The sequence below is a fragment of the Rhinichthys klamathensis genome, unplaced genomic scaffold, assembly GCF_029890125.1.
Source record: "Rhinichthys klamathensis goyatoka isolate OS25496 unplaced genomic scaffold, OSU_Roscu_1.1 h1tg000029l_1, whole genome shotgun sequence".
NCBI classification, from domain to species: Eukaryota; Metazoa; Chordata; class Actinopteri; order Cypriniformes; family Leuciscidae; genus Rhinichthys; species Rhinichthys klamathensis.
The window spans coordinates 5,151,428-5,175,728 of record NW_026606579.1 but is presented as its reverse complement, the minus strand read 5'-3'; the positions used below and the strand labels follow the sequence as shown (position 1 = coordinate 5,175,728).

At 38.8% G+C, this 24,301-nt stretch overlaps 2 protein-coding genes across 2 annotated transcripts; one reads left to right on the top strand and one right to left on the bottom strand.

Annotated features, from left to right (window-relative positions):
• Positions 1–295: 295 nt before the first annotated feature.
• Positions 296–11,718, bottom strand: gas2l3 (growth arrest-specific 2 like 3). Its single transcript, XM_056245408.1, has 8 exons — positions 11,692–11,718; positions 10,845–11,166; positions 7,026–7,135; positions 6,795–6,933; positions 4,357–4,420; positions 3,777–3,912; positions 2,469–2,576; positions 296–1,348 (listed from the first exon to the last, which is right to left on the bottom strand). The coding sequence occupies exons 1-8, from the start codon at positions 11,716–11,718 to the stop codon at positions 461–463; spliced, it is 1,794 nt and encodes a 597-aa protein (XP_056101383.1). The 3' UTR covers positions 296–460.
• Positions 11,719–21,206: 9,488 nt separating this feature from the next.
• On the top strand, positions 21,207–23,760 carry fgfr1op2 (FGFR1 oncogene partner 2). The gene is made up of 6 exons (XM_056245371.1): positions 21,207–21,286; positions 21,644–21,780; positions 21,856–21,973; positions 22,042–22,184; positions 22,269–22,382; positions 23,300–23,760. Exons 2-6 carry the CDS (start codon positions 21,646–21,648, stop codon positions 23,435–23,437), a joined length of 648 nt encoding a protein of 215 aa, XP_056101346.1. The 5' UTR covers positions 21,207–21,286; positions 21,644–21,645; the 3' UTR covers positions 23,438–23,760.
• The last annotated feature ends 541 nt before the right edge of the window (positions 23,761–24,301 follow it).

The following is a 24,301-nucleotide window of genomic DNA, read 5'->3' as shown; positions in this document are numbered from 1 at the left end:
CAAATGAGGCGAATGTTTTGACAGATGCAAAGAAAACAAAAAGGTTATGACATATTAAATTTTGATGTGAATGAAAACGAGGTGCATAAAAGTCTAATTTTCATGTTTTCCATCACTAGAAACTAGTGCTGTCAAACTGATTAATCGCATCTAACATAAAAGTTTGCTTATATAAATGTGTGTGCGGCTGTGCGCATGTAAATATACACACATATATATATATATACACATTAATACATATGTGTGTGTTTATGTAAGATGCAATTAATCAATTTGACAACCCTAATAAAAACCCATTTTCAATCTTTTAAAAACATACAACCAGTTAAATTTACAACACACACACACTTTCATTCAAATCAAATTAAATATGATATTCGGCTCCATACGATCCATATGTGAAGCGTGACTCTCAGCCCAGATAATAAAAATAATAAAAAGACTACATATCCCAGAATTCTCAGTTCTTCACCCTTCTCTTATTGTTCATCTCAAAGTAGGGCTCCTCGCGTCTGCCGGCTTTAGTCCGTGTCGTGTGTTTGTGGGAAGTGCTCGCGGGCGCCGGTTTGAGCGGGATGCTAACAGCAGGCGGGTTACTGCTAGCTAAAGGTTTCCTGTGGGCGGGTTTAACATTGGCCGACGGGGCAGGTCCGGCTGAGCTCTGCTCTACAGATTTACTCTTAGAGGGTTTTGTGAGAGGAATCGTCTGTTTAGGGTCGTTTGAACGTCCCTTTCTGGGATCTAACGCAGGGGAAGGAGGGCGTCTCTGTGCGAGGCGCGAGCGCACGGGTCCGGTGGGAGGTTTCTGAGGCGGCGGCGCTGAAGGTTTGGGTAGTTTGCAGGTCGGTTCGGGGCAGACGGGACTGCGAGGTTGAGATGGAGATCCACGCGGACGCAGTTTGGACTTTGAGCCGGGGAGTTTCTGAGAAGTTGGGATTGGGTTTCTTTTCGGGATGGGTGATGAAAGAGGGGAAGACGCAGGCGTGTGGAAGATCTTCTTGGGTGCGGGAGTCTTTCGAGGCATGGAGGGCGTGGATGCTGGCGATTGGGCGTTGACACGCGGTGTGGGCGTGTTGCGTTTGGACACTGACGTCGTGGAGGCTGATGATGACGATGCTGATGATGAAGAGGACTCTGGTAGGAGGTTAACGGCTGCGATGGGATCCATCGTGGGTGGCTGTGCGCTGAGGGCGGGACCTGAGCCTGACGGGCCTTTCTGATAGGCCAGAATCTTCTGCTCTAGAGTCGTGAACTGCAGCACGCGGTCCGGGTCGTATTTCAGCAGAAACCCTTTCAGAGTGTCCCAACCTCCACCGACACGCACCATCACGTGCTTCCCATGGAGCATCTAAGAGAGAGAGAGGGAGATTTTAAGGTGCTGTATGTAACGTTTTCAAGTCAAGTCATCTTCATTTATATAGCGCTTTTAACAATGTAGATTGATTCAAAGCAGCTTTACAGAGATAAACATATAATTTAAGGTAACCGAGATTGGGATGGTTTTATAGCGGTTCTTGAATAATGTTATTTTCCAGCTAAAGTTAGTTTTGATTGATTCACTTCCGTCGAAATGATCATTTGTTATTAAATTAGGAGCCGCTAACAAAGTCCTTTTAGGCAAGTCATGCCACTCGGCCGCCATCTTGGCAACGCCTCCGGGCAGCTATTTCAGACTAACAAGACCAGGCTCCTATCTAAATGAATGGGCAGAGAGTCAGAACTGCAGTTTCACTGGTCACCGGGACATAAAAACTGCATGTATAGAAACAGCAGTAAAATATGACAAAAATCGCTGAAAAGGTTTGATGACTTTGCCTCAAAATAAGGTTTAAAAGGTCTTTTTCCCCACAGGTTATACTTTTACTACGCATGCGCAAGGGTTCTCTCCCTCGGTCGTGTGCGCGCTACACAGTTTGAAGCACAGTATGTGTGAGCTCTTGCTCGCGAGCTCTAGTTTCCGGGAGATTTGAACTAATTTGGGGGCATCAGGGAGCCGCTACCAATCTGCGGGAGACTTGGGATGTCTGATATTACACAACTCACACATACACAGCATATCAAATCTGCCGCCTTTTCAAACAGTAACGTATTTTGCGCTGTCGCAAACCTCAACTGTGCGCATGCGTCAGTGGAACCAGACGATAGGCTTAAATGTTTCCCGGCTTGACTGTTAAAAGCAGACGATTGGCTTTCCAGTGGGAGGGGCGGGGCATGTGCATACAACCGCCATCTTTGGCGTTACGGGTTTTCCCTATATAGTTGTATTAAGGATTGAGGAAGTGGCATGTCTCTATATAAATAGTCTCTGCCGCTAACCGTTAATAAACTGCTGCACAGAACCAAGTCCCGCCCTACATTTATTCTTTTTCAATAATCAGTCACACTCGAATGTATTTCACAATACGTCTGTTTCGTCACGACTGTAAAGATTTGTAACTCTTCTAACAGTCCCTAAAAGCTGCTCTTACCCTGATGAACAGGATCTTGCCCCCGAGCCTGTAGCGTCCCTCAGACAGATACTCAATGGAAAACTTCTGCGAGCAGTTACAGGGAGGGTCGTCCTCGTCCCCACGATCCTACAAGCAAAAAGAGGTTGTTTAGGGGAAGAAAAAAAATCACTCATCACTGCAAGATGGCGTCCCACTGGTTATTTGGCCCAGACACAGTGAATTTGTTAAAGTTTAAAGCAAAAAATGTCCCTGTGTGAAGCATGAAGTCTCTAAACAACAGCTGCTGTTTACACACTCAACAAACTATAATACACTCAACAGAAGATGTGTGATAACTGGAGACGCCGAGCCTCATCTCACAAATCTGATCAAAATCACAACATATTTACAATATTTCAGATTATGCCAGTGATATTATAGTTTTTGGTAATACTTTCAATCAGATTTTGTTGACTTTTTTTGTTTTCATTTTAATTAGTGCTGACAAATCGATTAATCACATTAACAAAAGTTTGTTAATATAATAAATTTTTGTGTGTGTATATATATATATATATATATATATATATATATATACACACACATATAAACAAACATTTATGTTAGATGCGATTATTCGATTTGACAGCACTAATTTTAATTGGAGTTAAAGTTTTAGTAATTTTGCCGTTTTTGTCTTTTTATAAAAAAAAAAAAGTTTTTATTTAAGTTATTTGGTTTTAGTTATTTTACAGCATCTACTTAAACTAAATGAAAATGAGAAATGTTGCCTTGGCAAACTAGCTGAAATAAAATAAGTTTAAAAAGTTTTAAATTTGTTTTTATCTCGGTTAGTTCATTTTATTTTAATTACGGTAATGAATTTTAATGATTCATTAATAGTTAATGATAATAACCCTGGATTGAGCCTACAATTAAACTGTGAAATGGGAAATGATTTTCTACAGAAAACATAATAGCATTAACGTTATATTATATAGCATGTGGAACAGAATGCAATAAGAAATATTTTAGCAAATTGTAAAATCTCGGTTATTTTGGATTCTTAATACGATTTTAGGAAAAATAGCTTGAGTAAAGAAGCAGTGGTTTATAATCACTTCCAGTTCATTCGTTGGCCTCACTGTTGAGTGCATTGCATTGTGGGAAACAGTATCACAGTGTGCGCTGCGGTATACTGCACATTTTCCAGGTATTATCCGGATAATGCATGCATAGAGAAATTTGCCATTTTATGCACAGAATACAAACTATAAAAGACGATTGAAGACGACGCTTCAACTCAAACTCAGTAAATGTTGGTGGTTTAATGTGTGTGATACTCACGGCGTGATACAGCGCTCCGTGCTGACAGCACACGGTGAACGTTTTCACCGGAGAAGAGTGATCCGTTATAATCAGACTTTCCTCCAGTTCAATTTCCTTCTCCAGTTTAACCAGAACCGGAGGCTCCACCCCGTACCTGAACCAGTCACAACACACCCCGTCAACAGACTGTCCTAACAGCAAACACTGCATTTCTAAACGTTTTTACCAGCTGATCACAAAATAATTGTTAATTATGCCATCATATACTTGTGTATAATTACCATTAAATGGTGATTTTCTCACATAATAAAAACATGTCAAACCCAAATTTAGAATTTCAAGGTAAGTAATAAGTAATCTCAACAGTCAGATGATAATTATCCCAAAATAAACCCTTTCACATTAGACATTATCCTTGATTGTTGTGTTATTCTTGAAACGCTTTGTAAATTCAAAACACAATAGCTGCTCTAAGCACTGAACCAACCCACTTTAATCCTGTAAAATCCACGTAAATTTGCCCCTGACCTCTGACCCCAAAGCACAACCAGACATCTGTCACAAGTGGGATCATCATCATCAGAGCCGCTCGACTTACCTGGAGACGATCCGTCCGATCTCCAGCAGGCACAGACACACCTGCCGAGGGTCTTTATGCAGAACTGTGTGTGTGTGTGTGTGTGAGAGAGAGATAGCAGTCAGTTTACTTCAGACACTGCAGGTCAATAGGGTCACATTTAAGTTGATTCATCACAGTACGTTAAGAAAATTGATTTGTATTACAAGTTTTCTGAAATGTTATTTTTAAATAGGCAAACAAGGCTCTTTATTCATTTAAAAATTCACAATTTTTCAGTCTCATTTTTGTTTTGTGATATTCATACAAAAATAATCATGTATCATAGCAATCAGATTTTGCTATGATTCTTCCCAAATTCCATTTCTTTATTTTATTTGATGTTTTCTGGTTTAAATTTTCTGGATTCCATTTTAATACTTTAAATTATAATACTCATAAAGCATGTCTAATCAATTGAATTCATAAACGAAATAAAGAATAATTCATTAAAATTGAATAGTGTCCTATTAAACGCCTTTTATTTTTTTCAGAAATTCCACACTGACTGTTTTAATGTGTCTATTATGTTTTAAAAACAAATTTATTACCAAAAAAAAAAACGGTGGTAATCAAATGCATAAAACAAAAAAAATATTTTGACCATGTTTTTAGTAATACAATTTTATTTAAACGAGTAGAATGATTTATAAACAAAGATATAAATGGGAATAAAGTTTGGTGAATGTAAAGGTGCTGAAGTGAAGATTTCTAACTCAAAACACAGCATTTAAAGAGATGTATTAAAACTTAAAATCTAGACAAATAGATAAAGTGCAATAAAATAAACACTTAAATGTCTATTTTGCATGTTTTCTTTGCAACTAATCTGAAAGAAGACAAATTATGGAAGCAAAATAACAATGGTTTTGCCTGTACGGTCTTGCCTTAAAGTTTAAAATCGTTTAAAAATGTAAAAATAAGTACTATATAATCATACTTTCAGGGCTTGAAACTCCAACAAGACCATTTTTCGAAACAAAAAACTTGATTTCAGCCACACTGAATTCGCTCAGTTCCCGTCCCATAATGCACAGTGACACATGGACTAGAAACTCGCACTCCTCAGGACACAAAGTCTCAGGGCCGTCAGGTTAACGACTTACACCCCAGATCCCTCACACTCATTAAGATCGGGGATTTACGGAGAGCCGAGGACGTTCGGGGCCGCAGCTTAACTGACGTACAGATCCTCTGAAACGATTACGGCTCATTAAACAGCTCAGAGAAAGACACACTGGCACAGGACGGACAGAAGGACGCTGGTCTCTGTTTAAAGACATTAATTTAGCCAACATGATTAAAGTCCTGTTCTAATGGACTACAGCGAGAGACTGACGGACGCTGGCAAACACTCAACACAGTGGTTCAGTCTCATTTGTGTTACAACACTCATATAAAAATAATCATTAACGATAGCAATCAGATTTATTTCTGCTAACACTTTACTTAAAGCCTTTATGTATAATGCATTATAAAAGGTATGTTATAATCATAACCAAAGTTAAAAAATGCATTGTAATATTTGCAGATTCCTTGTTACATCTGAAATATAGGTTGTTCGTCATGCATTTTAATGAATTATACTTTCTAAAAGTGTAATAATGAATAAATACATTAAGTATTAGAATGTATTATAACTGTGGTGACAATTAGTCATGAGATCCTATAATGCATTACAAAGCATAATTACTGCATTAAAAATATTTTACAATGCATATATATAAAAATGTAAAGTGCTACCATTTTCCCGCAAAAAATTCTATTTTGTTTGTATTTATTTTTAAATTCTGTGTTTTCTGGTTTAATTTTTCTGTAACATACAATTTAAGCGCCACAAGTAAATTGTGATGATAAAGTAATAAAAAAAACCTGTTGAAATTAAAATGTGGATGAAAAATTATGATACTCATTCAAAAATTATGAGTAATAAATTGCTATTATTAACTATTATTATTAAAGTTAAGAAGTACATTCTACAGTACAATATCAATATTTTTTTTTGCTGTCATAAGTTCTTCAAGTCAAACTGACCTTTTATTTTAATTTTTATTTTAAGTGCACAGGCCTACTTTCGATTTTTTCCATTTAAATTTTGCCAAATTCGGTGACATTCTGTATCATACTGTAAATTAGTAAAACATAGGACCTTAAGCAGAGTATCGCTTCACCTCATAAGGTTTCGTTGCAACAATGTAAACAACATTATATTTAACACAATATGTTTAATGCACCGCTATCTGGAGAAGATTTTGGATCAATGTGGCTGGAGATATCCAGCATGACAGAAATATAAACCAGGCGATGCACAAACTATTTAATTCTTCTCTTGGCTGAATAGGACAATAACCTGTTGTGAAAACGTACATTTTTCAACTTTTTTGGCACCTGGTCAAAAGTTCTCAAACAGGTTTTCTTACCCAAACCCTCAGACTCAAACAGGTACGTCTCATCCACTCCTATATGACGACACCAGGACAGAAAATTCGCGGTGTTGTCCCGGGCGAAAAACGATCCAGGGGAGGCGCTTTTCTTGAAGTGGATTTTCTTTGAGGGAAGCTGTTGTTAAAACAGAGACGGGAGTTACAACCAAACAGGCCTGCGGTTATGAGAGCTGCACTGCCAGACAGTTTTACATGTTCCTCACACACCTGTGTGTCTGAATCCTGTGGGATTTTACTCTGAAGAACTCCAACCAGACGACACAGTTTGACGCCGTTGTCCAGCTCCTCCATGAAGAGTTCGGCTTTCACCTGCTCATCTGTAAAAACAGAGATCTCTGTGTTTCCATGTTGATGACTTGAGAATTACTCACCCATGTGATGTCCTTCAAAACCTGTACGACTTTCGTTCATCTTCGAAACACAGATTGTGTCTCTTCAGAAAATTTGGACTAAACCGCTCAATTCATATGGATTAGTTTGTATGATCTCTTTTTGAAGCGTCAAAGTGGTAGTTGCGTAGACTGTCAATGGAGGGACAGAAGTCTCAGAAATCAGAAAGTCTTACAGCTTTGGAATGACATCTGATTGAGTTGCGTAAATTAGTTTTTGGGTGAGCTATTAGCCTGGTTAAAACCAGACCATTCTCAGTTGTAACTGAGTTATGGTCTGGCAAAGCGTCATAGACAAATCATTTCCAGAGGGGCGTCACCAACGGACGTCGCGGATAGACCTAAACCCAATCAGAGCGATGAAGGAGATGACGTATGCAGAGCCGAGTGTTGTTCTTTGCTCGGTGTTTAACAAAAAGGAAACATTCAAATGGCTTAAAACAGACGCGATAGCTGATTGGAATGAGTGATGTTCGACGGCGGCATCCATCTTTGTAATGTAGGCTACAAAATCATGTTCAAAATCCCAGCGCTGTCGTCATCGTGTAAAGCCCGCCCCAACGTTTCTGATTGGTGCGGCGATTTCGACGGATTGGAAATGGGCTTGAATGAGCTCTTTGCCAGACTAACTTTCAGAGCAAATCTAAATTTGCCGGAAGTTGTCTGGGTTTTCCCAGGCTAGTGAACTATCCCTTTAAGGCCTCAATATACTCCAAGCTAGGGCTGTCACTTTACATTCGAAAATCAATTGCACAATCGATCGACCAACCAACACAAGTTTCAAAAACGAAAATCGGGAATCGATTTTAATGGCCTTTTTTCTTTTTTACCAAATATGTGTTTTAGGTGGACAGATCAATACAGTACACAGAACATGTTGAAAAATAATAATGTATTTTCTGTTAACCAAATGCTTTTTAATATTCGCTATTACTTCAATGCAAGTGAACGAGCGCGCCGTTATTTGTTGCGCAGTGACGTGTGTGTTCAAGCAAGCCAGAAATGCGCAGATTCTGCACAATACTCTGTATTTGATATATCATGAGGATCACGAGTTGCGTATTTGCGCTAAATCCGCGCAGATTTGGCTTATACGAACTTCCCCAGCAAAGTGAGTAAACATAGAAACACGCCAAATTGGCTCGTGATTTGACAGCGTTTCCCGCCAAAGTTAATTTTTACCCGCATTTGGCGAGTTGGAGGGAGTTAATCTCAATCCCTGAATGTTGCGCTCCTGTTTGTCATTGTGCACGAAACTTCACGCCAATAAATCATCAGGAATATTGCTGACTTGTGCGCGTCTCAAGCGCCCTCTTTACGCTCGTCCTAATGCCTGTTAGGTGTCCGTGGATTTGCCTGTATTTGGTGTAGAAAATGGGAACGTCTTTAGTAGGGGTGTAACGATATTTGAGCCGAACCGAAAAACCGCGATACACCCCCCACGATACGTATCGCGATACTCTCATGGCGAACCGAACATGCCCCGCCCCCTGCTGCCCCGCCCCCTGCTGCCCCGCCCCCTGCTGCCCCGCCCAGCCCTGGCTCATTGCACCTCATGTGTTGTGTACACAACGAATACAGGGCTGATGCCTAACCACCCTTAACCACATATAATCCCAATAAGCTCAGTGTTTTGTTACTTTCGATAATAAGCAAGGTGTAATCTTTCAAATTATGTCTATTTGATTACGAAATGCAAACAATAAATGCCGTTTTGGCGCTCTTAGATGTGGCGTGACAGATATCACTGTATGCATGCGGCAGCGCGAAGTGCGATAATCTCTTCCTCAGTTACAGAATAAACATGAATGGACACCCGAAGGTATGTTGAAAGATACAGTATACTTACTGAAAGGCATCATAACTCGTGTAAACACTCAATCAGTGTTTCAACAGCGGAAATACGTCAATAAAACGCTTAGTTTTTCACATAGCTTTATATTTACCTCAGGCAAGTCATTCAGTGTCCACAGCTTGCTGGTTTGCTAACTCTTTCACTAAATAAATGCTATATATTATCCTTTATATTATATTTTACTTAACCTGTTTATGATATCTTGATTATTTAATGTATGTTTAAAATAGTTGTCATGAAAATAACAGCAACTGTGTAAATTATTATATAACAATAACAAATTAGAGTAAAAATGCCTTATGTGCAGTTTACATGTTTTCATACAATTTGTTATTTTGAGTGTTGATTATTATTATATAATTTAGGCTAAAAGTCTAGGCTTGTTAAGCTTTAATGTTATAGTAATGTGCAAGTAAGGGCTGTAGTTTACAGCATTAGCAGATAATTTTGTTATCCTTGAGAAACGTTTACTTGTAATTGAATTAATTTAAAGACAAGGACACAATTTGTTCATTAAAGCACTGTTTAATAAAAAATAAAAGCAATTTTAGCTTTCTAAACCCCCCCCCACCCCACCGAAATGAACCGAACTGAACCGAACCGAGACCTCAAAACCGTGGGACGAACCGAACCGTCAGGTTTGTGTATCGTTACACCCCTAGTCTTTAGACATGGAAAATCGATTTTACAATCGATTCAACGAACACTTATGTCTCAAAAATCAAACAGGATTTACTCACAAAAGTGACAGCTCTACTTCAATCAAAAATCAAATAACGAACTGTTGTGACATCATTTCGAACAAAATCAGGCCAAAACGTTTAGTTTGGAGTTTATTTAGGGGGAGTTCGAAACAGCTTTCCAAAGCGAACTTTCTGGAAAAGTTTACACTAGCTGGTAAACGCCTTCGCACTACCATTGGTCCATGTGGCGATGACATCATAGGTAGGTGTGGCCCTGAGGCTCCGCCTACTTCAGTTCAGTCCGTCGACGTTCGCGAGTATAAACATGAACACACTCGAGAGCAGCTTTATAGTAGAAGCTGAAGTTGTAATTCTAATCAAAAGAGACACTGACACTGTTTTTCATGTTCAATAACGTAAAGCTGCTGCTTTAAAGCTATACGTTGTATAAATGTTGCTATATAAATAAACGTAACGTGACTTGACATCCACATCACTATGATCAGATGCTTTCTTAACTGCTGAAAAGGCATTTCGAACTTCTTTTTAGCCCCAAGTGAAGAACGAAAAAGAAACAGGCATTAGGATATATTGGTCAATAAGCAAAAATACCCTTTAATTTAATTTGCATCATTATGCCATCATGTGCTGGTCAGAAATCAATATATAACAAATTAAATTCACACTTATGACAGGGCATTCACATTATAGTATTTTGTTCAAATTCCTCACTGAAAGAGGACTATGGGATTACAAGGACTTAATCTAACAAAAAAAGCAACAGGTTTACGGGTGAACAAGCTTTTCTGGGTGACACTTTTTCTTCTGGCCCACGTAAAGCATGTAGACAGACAGGTAAGGGCAACACCCTCTATTATCCTACAAAGACTGAGAGATTGAGTTCTTGTTTCGGAGGTCGTATGTCACCGTTACACAGAGCATACGTCGTTTCCCACACTTCTTTGCTTGATTTATAGGGCTTTAGGTTTCAGTTATTTGACAAAAGGAAAAGACGTTTAAGCTAATAAAGGCAGTAGTTCTTAGCTTTGATGCACTGAGAGCGAGTCACGGACGTCTTATTTTGCGTGAACATATTTACCCAGCATGCCGCTGAGCCAGATGGCGAGATCCTCCTGCATGGGCACCAGTGTGGCTTGGTGACGGACAGACAACCACTGGTCAAACCTGAAGACATCAACCAAACTGGGGCCGGGACGGGTCGAACGCAGGCTCTGTAACGGGACATCGAACTTCTCCCCGAACCATGCCGGAGACAGAAAGAGGAAAGGCAGACAGATCAGTATGCACACACAGAGAAACACACTCAACTGAGACCAAACACACACACACACACACAAAACTGTCACAATGACCCCCTCACACGGATTCCACGCTCCCTCTCCGGAAAGAGGGCGACCCTGCTGAAATCAGGACAGTTTTGCAAACACTCATTCATCAAAGTGAAGCTAACAAGCATGACTAATCAAATAACACACTCACACAAAGAGGAGAGAGATTCAACACAATAACATTTAGACAAAACTAGTGATTCACAGAATTTTTTGAAACAACAACTAAAAACAAAAACCCTGAATCTTCGATTTTGGCGGAAACAGTTTTAAAGGGCTGACCGAAACTGTAACGTTTCATTTGCCTTTCCGATGGAGCGTTTTGGCTATCATTAGTGATGTTTCCATCTAGCTATTCCTATGCAAATTTTGGGATATTACATAAAAACAAACTGCCGGATGGAATGCCAAGATGTTCATAAGTTAAAAAAAATGCAAACAATTTTTTTTTCTTCTTCGTTTTATCCGATAAGACGCACATAAACTATAATGGAAACACATTTACCAAATAAATCCCTTGATGCGCATAAAAAAACCCTAAAAATTAAAATTTTAAATAACTGGAAACTACTAGGCCTATTGGATAACTGGACTAACCAGCAGATCAATTCCATTGCACAGCATCTTAAATGTTGTTTTAGCTATTCTGAAATGCCTGAGCCAAAGTTTGGGTAATGACCTCGCTCCCAATGAGTCTTGCAGGACTGCGTTCCCAAACACAAGGCATCCGAACGCAGGATTTCATGACAGAGTTTATTGCGTTTCGTCTGCGCACAAGTCATTTATACGACGTATGATAAACAAGGGATGGAAACGGTGCTTTGTTCGCAAATGTTTTATGCGATATTCCAATTTTGTTCCGCATAAGTTAAATTTGCAACTTTGGATGGAAACAGCTTGTGTCTATTTCATGCAGTCAACTTGGATAAACTACAACATGTAAACATGCCATCATATTGGTTTCCGATTTTTAATCAATCTTCATTTTGATGAACTGAGATATTTTAGTGCTTTTCTCTCTCTGTTGCATAAACAAAACTTCACTAAACATTATTTGTGGTGCGCCTGCCATCCAATGTTACTTTTGATATTATTAAACAAAGTCTGAGCTTTCAAATTCTGTCAATTTTATGATGAAATTCAAACAAATGTGGTTTTGACGCTCTTTAAAGTGGCAGATCGCAGCAGCCACGTCACGAACCGATCATCTCATCTCTTTACTACTAGTTACAGCACAAAATAAACATGTATGAACATCAGAGTGTGTGTTGAAAGATACAGTACAATTTAGTGAAATGCATTATGTCTCGTAATCATTCAAACCAGGAAAAGATGTCAGAAAAACTGCTTGTGAACAATGTCACGTTACATTTACCTCAGGAAAACCATTCAAATATCCATTAAAAGGTTGAGCCTTCTGTGCAATTTAAATATTTATATACAACTTTTTATTTGAGTGTTGATTATATAAAAAAAACGGATTAATTAATTGATTATTAAAGTATTTTCAGCTAAAAACTTGTGTTTTGGTATAAAAAACAGATGCATCACTAGAAAAAAACAATGTGTTTTGTGACCTTGTGGTAAAATCTCTCACAGACTTTATTTGCGCTTCAAGTTAAATACTTGGGATTAAGCATTTAAAGAAACCCTGATCCTTGAGTATGAGCAATATTAATAGTAAGTGATGCTTTAGCAAATAACCACTAATAAATCTCATTTCTGTCCCACATTCATGCGGCCCCTTAGAGACTGAGGCGGAACATCTGTTTAACACACACACACACACAAACGCGCGCACACATCTTTGTGGGGACTCTTCATAGGCATAATGATTTTTATACTGTACAAACTGTATTCTATCCCCTTACACTAACCCTACCCCTAAACCTGCCCATCACAGAAACCTTTCTGCATTTTTACATTTGCAAAAAACATCACTTAATATGATTTATACGCTGTTTTCCTCATGGGGACCAAAAAAATGTCCCCACAAGGACAAGGATTTCAGATTTTTCTATCTTTGTTGGGACATTTTGTCCCCATAATGTAGGGTTTGTCAGACCACACACACACACACGCACGCACGCACGCGCGCACACACACACAGTATCATTCACCAATAATCTGGACGAGCAGATCTTTAAAAGAGCCTGAATCACACCTCTGTGCTGGGAGTGACTGCAAAACGAAAGCACATTTTAAAAATCACACACACAAGCATGCCAGTCCAAGAGAAGTCCCATAACCTCACTGCTACTTTAATGAGCATGAATCCTGCCGTTCCCACACATGCATCAAACTCCCAGGAGGAACAGAGCGAGCGAGAGCTTCGGGCTCCTACTAACACACATATGGAGCGTTTCTTCTGCTCGTGCACAAAGCCGGACTAATTAAACAGGGAAGTGTTTGCATGTGGGGTTGTTCTGTTCATATTACATAAAACATACAAGATTATAATTCCATAGCAGATTACGGTCAGCTCAACTCTGCTAAAGTTTTATTGAATTTTAATCTTAGCTTTGGTTGCTAACTCAATGCAAACACCCTGTGTGTCTGGTGGTGTGTTCAATCTCACATGCACAGTTTCAAATGCATCCGGCATTACATAATGTGGTCAGTTCACACATGAAATCAGATGTAATATCAGATGCACACATGCTGAATTACCCATCAGTTCTGATTCAGGCGGGATGGTGTAAAACAAACAATACAAATCAGTTTGGGGAGGAAAAATCTCAAACTATCTGAAAAAATTAATAAATGTAAACATTTAAACTATGAGCCAGAGCATAAAAACTGTGTGTGGAGATGCAGGATCTTGTCCCGCCTTTTCATAAAGCATGCAAAAGCACATAAATATAACATAAAAAGGCATAAAATTGTACCTGCAAACCAGCCTGAACCGCCATCATTAGTTACAAGCAAGATTCACGTCCACATTCTGAAAGAGAGACAGATAGAAACAGACACACAAGTAATTTCCTGTAAACACACACACACACACTTCAGTTTACTTGTCTTAAACTCTGTTGGACAATCATCAAAAGCAGCTTATTGGTCAAATATGTTTTAATACCCCCTCCCTAATAAAAAACAAAATCAAATAAAGAATGAGGATAAACCTAATCACTGTGACCAAATACCAGAGAGGAAAAACTAAGAGAGAAAGACGGAGAGACAGGCAGCAAGATTAAGACAGTTCAGTCAACATAAGCACAGCTAAGGAAACAAAGCAAATGCCTCCTTTCACTAAACACACACACACACACACACACACGCTGTCAGTGACAAGCTCATGTGAATCCTAAAACCTCCATCCTCTCCATCAGACCACAGAGACGCTCGCTCACCTGAGAAACAATCCAGTGCAGAAAGTCCACCTGACCTGACACACCTGGTCCTGATCCCAACACACACTCCTGCAACAACTCACTGACAGAGGATATGAGCACGGGCGAGTGAGAGAGAGAGAGAGAGAGAGAGAGAGAGAGAGAGAGAGAGAGAGAATGAGAGAGAGAGAGAGAGAGAGAGAGAGAGAGAGAGAGAGAGAGAGAGAGAGAGAGAGAGAGAGAGAGAGAGTATGAGAGAGAGAGAGAGAGGGATTGACTAATGAAGTCGCTCAGCAAACCCCCCATCCAATCCCAGCCAAGCATTTACAATGGCCCTATTGTTACAACCCCCTCGATCAAACACACACACACACACACACACACACACACACACAGTCCAAGGTTCGATCGCTCGGGAAGTGCACAGTCCTTCACAACAAACTCCTCCATGACAGCACACAAAAGAATCTGAAAATGTTTTGAAGGGCACCAAGAGAACAAACAATCGCTTTCTCTCTTCGGCCAGACATAAAATCCCACAGAGAGCGAGAGTTAATTACCGTAGGAACAGCACGAGCGCTTGAATCGAGTCGGTCTTCTGTGCACTTCAAGCCCACAAAATGTCACGCAGCGGAGGAGAGGAGAAACAGCACACACACACACACACAACACAGAATTGATGGCTGAGGCTTATGAAGTGGGTGGCAATGTGGCTCCGGGTCTCAAGGGCCACATTCCTCTGTCAGAGCACAACGGCCAGTGGAAAGAGTCCGTCACTAACGGTCACGCGTATGTGTGTATTTACAACAGAACGTGTTGTGAAAATCCACTGCGTCTCTTTAAAGGAAAAGGGCTGTTCAAAAAATCTGTCATCATTTACTCACTCTCATGTTGTTGTTCCAAAACATGCAATTATCTTTTTCAGACAAGCAGATTTAAGCAGATTCATAAAAGTAGATGGTGACTAAAAAGCTGCCCGACTTCAAAGTCTCATAACAAATGATGAAGATTCCGAAAATGTTTAAGGCAGAACATTTAGAACACTTCAACTGAAAAGAGAGTGTGAACATTCTATTCTTTCTGTTTTATGTTCCATGGAAGATCAAAGAAAACTTTTGAAATGATGCATGATGAGAGGATTCTAATTTTTTTACTGTTTTTTTTTTTAAGACGACTAATTGAAGTTTCAGCCCAAATCTCAAAACAAATATAAAATTTAACAATTCTCAAAAGCAGACACTGACAAACGGATGTCAAACTTCTAACAGAACAAAAAAAAGGTATGAATTGTGAGTAGGGGTGTAACAATATATCGTGCCACAATATATCGCAATACAAAAATGCAACAATACTTATCGTGGATAGTGACAATATGTATCGTGGATAAAAATTAGTGTGTGAGAAAAAATTCAAGTTTTCAGAGTTTTAGTGTCAGTACTATAAACTTCTATATTTTGATTATAATGTATAATAATGCAACGGGGGAATATTTGTGTACGTCCTCATAAAGCCAAATATCTTGTTACCAATAAAAAGTGTCCTACATTTATTTTAAATACATCTAGTCAGTGACAGAGTGATAGCATATTCGTCTAAAATAATTCTGTATTTTCAGCTTCAGAATCATGAATATTGTTATTCATAAGTCCAAGCATTTTATTAATTTAAACCCACAATGTAATATCAAAGTTAGCATTTTAATCAACAGTTTTTGTTAACCTTTTATTATGTCTTGGAGTATCGCAATAATATCGTATCGTGAGTTCAGTATCGTGATATGTATTAAATAGTGACATGAGGGTATTGTTACACCCCTAATTGTGAGTGTTAAAATTTACTTTTTTTTTATTATGTATACATGAGTTTGGATTGGTTTTGAAATGCACTTTTACATAGCTTGACAGTCCCTGGACACTTTGTTGGAATTTGAAAACACTGATGAAAAGTGCATTCAAATTCTATTAATAATTTCCTTTTTTGTTCCATTTGAAACAATATTACATAAAAGTTACCTAACTTCTAACTTTCAGTCCAAATCACAACCAGATAAAAACATGAGTAACCTCTCAGCAGATCTCGTATAAACGGCGACACACCCACAAAATAAAGACAGTGACTTTTCCTGCAGAAATGAGGCTGGGCGGAACACGTCGTAATCCCACTATAATGAACGTCTGTGTGAGTTTCAGTCGATTTGTCGCTTTAATTAAATGCGAAGAAGACACAAAGGGAGCGAGGGCTGGGGTGTCCACATGGTTCCTCAGGTCATCACATAATCACGTAAGAGGATCACGCTTCAGACGCCGCTCCTCCTCCCTCGACACGTGGCACATGCATGTTTGTTTGTATACGTGCACCAGTGGCTCGCACATGGGTCCCAAAAAAAGCCGGCCATCAATCAAAGACCCTCCCCTTCCTGCTCTTTTGTGGTTTTGGTTGTGATCTTAATTGGCCTGTCAGTTGCTTTCATTAGTAGGCAGACCTCTCAACACACACACACACAGAATTAATGGCCCCGGAGAGGATGGGCGTCCGATAAAACATGGGTCAGAAGCCCATCCCCCGTAAACCAGATTAAAACCCCTCTTATACACCCGTCACAGGCTCCGGATCAGTCTAAAACTGCACACACTTCTGCTGAATAATAAAATAAGGGTCAGGATTTGGGTAATAAAGCCACAATTAAACAGTGAGACACAGTGCAGTAAGACAAATTCAGTATATTCGGCAAGAGACACCGGCTGCGTCTTGAAATCTAATGCTATGGAAGCATGTTTCCGCCACAGAATAAAAAATTAAAAAGGTACTTGCGACTTTTTATCTCACAATTCTGACTTTTTTCTCACAATTGTGAGTTTACATCTCGCAATTCTAACTTTTTATCTCAGAATTGCGTGATATAAAGTCAGAATCGTGAGAAATAAACTCACAATTCTGACTTTTTTCCCTCAGAATTACGTTTAAATCTCGGAATTCTGACTTTATAACACGCAATTGCGAGTTTATATCTCACAATACTGATAAATAAAGTCAGAATTGCAAGATGTAAACTCTTTGTGAGATTTGTGAGATAAAAAGTCGCAATTATGTTTTAAATTAAAATGCCGGAAACAAGCTTCCATTGTTCCAAGACACATGTGATGCCCAAAAAATGTTCGAACATACTTATATTACTCCAAATTCTGTCTAGTTAGGCAGGTTTTGAGATCATGCAACCATTTGGTTGCCAAGACAGGGGTCAAATACTTGACACAACAGGCTTTAGAGAATCATAAGTGTAATCCCTGTTGAAAAGAAGAGAAGAAAACTACTTTCTCATGCTTCTACAATTACAAAACAAAGCAGCATTTGACCAAAACAAAGCTGACTGTCCAACCATAACAATGACCTCACCGCAATGATTCAGAAATAAAAATTCTGAGTCTAAAACATAAAACTCTTCAGGGCTGCATTTCCCCAAAGCATCGAGGAGTTCGTAGAAACCATTGGAGCCAATGGTTTGTATCTAGATGCTTTTGGGAAACACAGCCCGCCCCAGACTAGTAGTAGTATAGACTATATTTATAAATGTCTAATGCTGATGTTGTTATTTTGAGAGCAGGGTAGCTGATGACCAATATTAAAATGGCCAAATATGAGTTTATTACTAGTACAGGCAGCTCTCTAAAGAAGTCGATTAACAAGGAAACAGGCACTTGAAAACAATGGTGATGCTCTATGACACATAATGCAAACAGAAGCCGATGTCATGGTGATGCAATGACACGTTATAAGACACTAACAATTAACCAGAGGGTCTGCTGCACCCCCGTCCCACTAATCATCTGCTGCCGGGTCATTAATAAACGAGCAGTAATCCAAGATTCATAACAATGACCAGCATGTGCACCAGAGATCATGGGAAATTAATCCCAGCATTCATTTATTTCAGGATTCCCCCCCTTTCGCCCTCCTCTCGAGCTCAGGAACCCCCTGATGCCACGTATCAGGCAGATGGCTGGTAAAATTGCAGGAAATGGGGTGTTTTTGGGCCGGCTTACATGTGCACACACACACACACACACACACACACAACAACCAGAAATAAAGTCGGCATGAAATTAAAATTCACATTATTTTCTAAATGCATTTCTTATTGCGAACAATGCAAGGTCTACGGCCGTTACCGGAAGCCAGTGATTATGGTTTATAAAGTTTTAAATATGAATATCTTTCTTACAAAAACACATCGCTTCGATACAGACAGCCTTTATTAACCCCTGGAGCCATATGGGTTACTTTTATGATGGATGGATGCACTTTTTTGGGCTTTAAATTAAAATATCATTCTCTATCATTATAAAGCTTGGAAGAGCCAGATTTTTATACAGGTGAAACTCGAAAAATTAGAATATCGTGCAAAAGTTAATTTATTTCTGTAATTCAAGTTAAAAGGTGAAACTTATATATTATATAGACTCAATACATGCAAAGGGAGATATTTCAAGCCTTTATTTGTTATAATTTTGATGATTATGCCTTACAGCTTATGAAAACCCCAAATTCAAAATTAAAATATTGTGAAAGCTTTTCATAAGCTGTAAGCCATAATCATCAAAATGATAACAAATGAAGGCTTGAAATATCTCACTTTGCATGTAATGAGTCTTTATAATATATTAGTGTCACCTTTTAAGTTGAATTACTGTAAAAATAAATGAACTTTTGCACGATATTCTAATTTTTTTAGTTTCACCTGTATATATAACTCCGATTGTGTTCGGCTGAGAGAAGAAAGTCACCTCGGATGGTTTGAGGGTGAGTAAATTGTGGGATAATTTTCATTTTTGGGTGAACTAACCCTTTAATATTATAGTGATGTACCAACTGGGGTTATCCAGCCCATGTATTATCCATTGATATGGTTTTAAACGTCCAAATATCAGTTGCATAATACTGTCACTGTAAACTGCTTAAGATAAAATGTCTACTCCATAAATAATGTTATTCACCAAAGAATAATTCAGCTTCCTGAAATGCTTTTCTGGCACATTCAATCTGTTAACAGCACTTCAGCATGGCCGAGAAAGTCTTTGGTGATAAACAGAAATCCCTGCCAGAGCTCAAGGACATGCTGAAATCTTTATGGCTGTAGTTCCCATCAGGAAACACCTGCAGTTTTCCACTCCTCTGTGTGTATCCAGCACACATCTCTAAGAGCAGAGAGTATAATACTGAGATGAGCATCATAATGAGCAATATTAATGAGACTGAATATGGGGCAGTGTTTAACATGTTTGGGCAATTTCACTGTCCCTGCAGAAACATGTCTATCTGTCACTCCCCACTGACACATACAGAGACACACAGCTCTATATTTTTAAATCATAATAAACTCAAACCATTTAAGATGTTTTCTTAATCTCAAATATGCGAGTTGTATTTTTAAATGCAGTTATTCATTACGCACTTTCCATGGAAAAGTCATGTAACTTCCTTCAAACCTCCTCTTTTAGTATAACTGCCAAACATAAACAACACCGTCTTTTATCACTTAAGTCTGGTTTGTTGACATTTTATTTCCTTTTCTGAGGAAATTATCTTATAAAACAAGCACATAATCTTCAGGAAAAACAAAGTCACACCTCTCACTAACTTTACTCCGGACTGGTTTCGAGGGTTTGGATTAAAAAACAACAACAACACGATTAAACTCACCAGGGTTAAATGTGTTTGTTTAGTTGTCTCAGTAACTTAGTTGTTTCTCTTCAGTTGACTAAGTTTGTTTGATCCACGTTTGGCTCCGCGGATGCAGGCAGGGGGGCGCGCGTGGGTACGTGGACGCGCATCAGCTGAATCTCTGTTGCTTTTCCTCCACGCGACTTGGAATGTTCAGTTGAGAGGGATTCGCGGTTCAAAACAGCCAATCAGAGCGCACATCAAAAGACTCAATGGAAAGGGGCGGGGACATGAGAGCAGGTGGGCGGAGCTTCTTTCAACGCAGTACTAAAAGGAAAATAAGAAATTAACACAAATGTCCGCTATTTTATATATTTTTATAACTCAAAATCAAACTTTATTTGCATTTTATTCAGTACAATAATGTATAAAAAATAACAATATATAGCTAATAGTATAGAAAATGTCAATGATTAAATAAAATAATTTTATAACCCCTCAAATAACTAGTTATTAAATAAGTAGCTTACACTTTTGAAGAAAACGATATTAAAATGACATGTAATTCTAATATTAATGATATATTAAAATAATTTGAGATTTGCCTGTGCCTATGGTTAAATAAAATACGTACTGAATTATCCATCTCACTGCTTTTGTGTTTCTGTGTGGGAAAGTGAGCCTGAACAACCTAAATGCTTTAAATAACTTTAGGCAGCAGGAAAAAAAAACTTTGAAAAGATTCCTCTTAGGTTAGTAAATTGGACCTTGGATATAAAATTGAGTCATAATCACAAGGCAGGATTAGTTTGCACAGGTAAAATCTGATTACCCACTCTGGGTCACATTGGGGATTAAACTGGCCTCTCTGCACTTATAAAACCCCTCAAACTCAGTTAGTAAAAGAACATTAGCAGGAGCTTTATAAGGGAATTTTGAGGCCAGAGACATTTAGAGAATAATACAGAATATAATACGTCTCACCAAAGGGATTTGCTTATTTTACAGTCAGTAATACACATTCATAATATTACTATTTGCAGTTTAAACATTCAGTAAATGTGTCCATTGCGCCCTCATGTGGACGGTGTACTCTGTAATAATGCATGAAGTCGGCGCCTACATTTCCCAGAAATCCTTGCGCGTGACGTCACGACCGCGGCAACAGGAAGTGTTCAAACTGAGTCGTTGCTGTAGAGAAGGTAAGATAGGTTTTTACATACGTTTAACATTATTCACGGTGCTATTAGTAAATACAACAAGGCAAAAAGTCTTTCTGGCTACAGGTCAGTGTTTATTTACACGATTTAACATTTTATTACTACAATGGTAGGTTTGTATTCGCAGATGCTAATGCTAGGCTTCTACCAAAACATTTGACACTTACCTTTCAGTGTTTCTGAAATCAAGATGTATAACGACTACGTTTAAGGCAATAATGGCAGTAAAAGAGTGTTTGATACGTAGAGTATCAGACTTTGTTCACTGGCTCTTTTTCTGGATTTATTAATGTAATCATGACAGCTAGTCAGTCCAAGTGTGTTTCTTGTGCTCCTCAGGAATGACCTGTACACTTGAGAAGGTGCTGGCCGATGCCAAATCACTGGTGGAGAGACTCCGAGATCATGACAATGCTGCTGAGATCCTGATTGAACAAACCACACTGCTGAATAAGAGAGTGGAGGCCATGAAGCAGGTATTATTGCTTGTTCTCAGTCTGCCCAATGAATTAAATCAAGTCTCATCCCTATAATATTGCTTGTTCTCTCAGTATCAGGATGAGATCGAGGTGTTGAACCAGGTGGCGAGACATCGGCCACGCTCTACTCTGGTCATGGGAATCCAGCAGGAAAACCGGCAAATACGGGAACTGCAGCATGAAAACAAAGGTGTGTTTGGAGGGTTTGCAACTGAAAGCTCAAGTTTTGTATCTAAATCCTCACCTGTCTCTCGGCAGAGCTGCGCACGTCGCTGGAGGAGCATCAGTCTGCGCTGGAGCTGATCATGAGCAAATACAGAGAGCAGGTGTTTCGCCTTCTGATGACCAGCAAGAAAGATGATCCTGCTATAGTCACTCAGCTCAGAGAACAGCACACTAATGTCAGTCCCGCAGACGCCTTTGCTGAGATTTACCCTATAGTGCTGGGGCTCAAATAGGCATTTATTACTGTGTTTATGTTGCAGGAGATGCAAGCGCACATTGAGAAAATAAATGAAATGGCCACGGTGATGAGGAAAGCCATCGAGGTGGATGAAGGGCGACTGTGTGAGGATGAGGAGAGAATCAAACGTCTGCAGGTGAAACGCACTCAATTTCACAAAATGAGAAAGAGAAAATATATTCTATTCTTTGCGATCAACAACATGAAGTGCATTAACCATTAAGTCACACAAGGAGTTCACGAAGGAACTGCAGGGGTTGCCGTTGTGTGAATATGTAATCATGTTATCAATAACAAAAGAATAACTGTAGTCTGATTACGAGTATTTTAATAAAAAAGAATCTAATTTTTGATATATATATGATGATATATATATCGTCATACCAGGCCTATACCGCAGTTAACTAAACACTTGTAGGCCTAGTTTCACAGACAGGGTTTAGATTAAGCCATAATTGGCCTTAGTATAATTAGGGCATTTAAAGTCCCCCTGTAGTAAATAATTTTATCACTTAAAACTCACTTTTGATAACCAAAATTACATATATTTAAATGTTTTTTCCTTTAAAAAATGTCTCCATGCCTTAAAATATCTTGAATGTAACTCGACACCCTTGCCTTATTTAGAATACAGGGTTCTATGAATATGCAAATGAGCCCTGCCTCCACTCACTCACTCAGCTCAGAGATCCACTGGTTGACGATCACACGTTGATCTGATTGGTTACAAGCTCGTTTGTGACGTCAGAAACACCAGCGATTTCAAACCGTGTTTTTGAGACTGTCTTTGGTTCACTGCAGTTTTAAGCAGAAAATACTCAGCAATGCTGTCGACTTATGAACTTACGTATGCTTTGTCTTAAAGCATATTAAAAACACCACATAGACATGTAAACAACACTAAAAACTTGATTTTTACCACAGGGGGGTGTGCATTTTGAGACAAAAAAAGGCATATTTTAAGATATTCTTTCAGTTAAAACGTGCATTTTAGTCTGGGACTGTGTAAGCGGGGGACTGTGGAGTTGTGATATTATGGTTTATATGTTGCAGCTGGAGAACAGCGGTTTACGCGAGCTGTTGGGAATCAGTCGCGAGGCGTTTCTGGTGCTGAAGAGAGACGACTCGTCTGACAGCACGTCTCTGTCTCCACTGCTCACCAGCACAGATGTCAGTCTGAGGAAGAGCTAAAGGCCAACAGAGACTCCGAGTTTACAAACCATCATTCAGACAGAGCTGCCCAACAAATCCCACAATCCTCCATTACAGGGCCGTGATGACCTCACACGGCTGTCTGTCATGAGGGGTTTTGCAGGAAGAGCTTGTGAAATCTGGGATTCCATTACTTTTCCATCTCTCCATTATCATGTCTTCAGGCTGGAAAAGTGCAATGACCAAATTGACTGATTCAGCCATATGAAAACAATCATTTGTGGAATGACCTATAGGCAGATTGTGAATGATTACTTTACCTGAACACGGGACTTTGTAAAGGAAATGTCACAGTGTGTCATATTGTTTCTTTTTGCTTGTTGTGTTTGTAACCGTGTTTTATTTGAGTATGAGTGGAAGTATCATTGAAAGTGATTAAAACCGTTGTTGAATGAACAGTGGCTGATTTCATTCAGGATTCAGAAAGTATGTTTTAGTGTAAATTAAATTATAGTTTAAATATAGCAGTGCATGTTATTCCAAAGAAAATATAATAACTTGTTCCACCTCTGAAACGAATGTGCTTTTCAGCTGCAGTATTAATCCACTGCAAACCTGGGGTTATTATAATTGGAGAAATCCTAAAAATGTTTCTGTTAATTGAAATAAAATATAAATATTAGTTGGAAAAAAAAACTAAATATTTAGAAATGTTGCCTTGACGATATGAAGTTTAATATAAGTTTAAGCATGTCAGCGTGAGTACCAAAATTATTAACTGTAAATAAAGCAATAGAATGACAAAAGTGCATACTCAATTTTACTCAAATTAACAAAAATATAAAAATAAAAGCCAATTCAAAATAATAATAAAACTAAAACACTTGACGTTGGTCTCATTTA

What these genes read in the sequence shown, in the direction of transcription:
- gas2l3 (XM_056245408.1), bottom strand. Translation starts at nt 11,718, where the DNA reads ATGCTGTGCAATGGAATTGATCTGCTG. An exon ending in CTGGCTCAGCGGCATGCTGG is followed by an intron (nt 7,136 to 10,844) that starts GTAAATATGTTC and finishes CTGTTTTTACAG; the next exon opens with ATGAGCAGGTGAAAGCCGAA. An exon ending in ACGGAGCGCTGTATCACGCC is followed by an intron (nt 2,577 to 3,776) that starts GTGAGTATCACA and finishes TTTTGCTTGTAG; the next exon opens with GATCGTGGGGACGAGGACGA.
- fgfr1op2 (XM_056245371.1), top strand. Translation starts at nt 21,646, where the DNA reads ATGACCTGTACACTTGAGAAGGTGCTGGCCGATGCCAAATCACTGGTG. An exon ending in ACTGCAGCATGAAAACAAAG is followed by an intron (nt 21,974 to 22,041) that starts GTGTGTTTGGAG and finishes GTCTCTCGGCAG; the next exon opens with AGCTGCGCACGTCGCTGGAG. An exon ending in AGAGAATCAAACGTCTGCAG is followed by an intron (nt 22,383 to 23,299) that starts GTGAAACGCACT and finishes TATATGTTGCAG; the next exon opens with CTGGAGAACAGCGGTTTACG.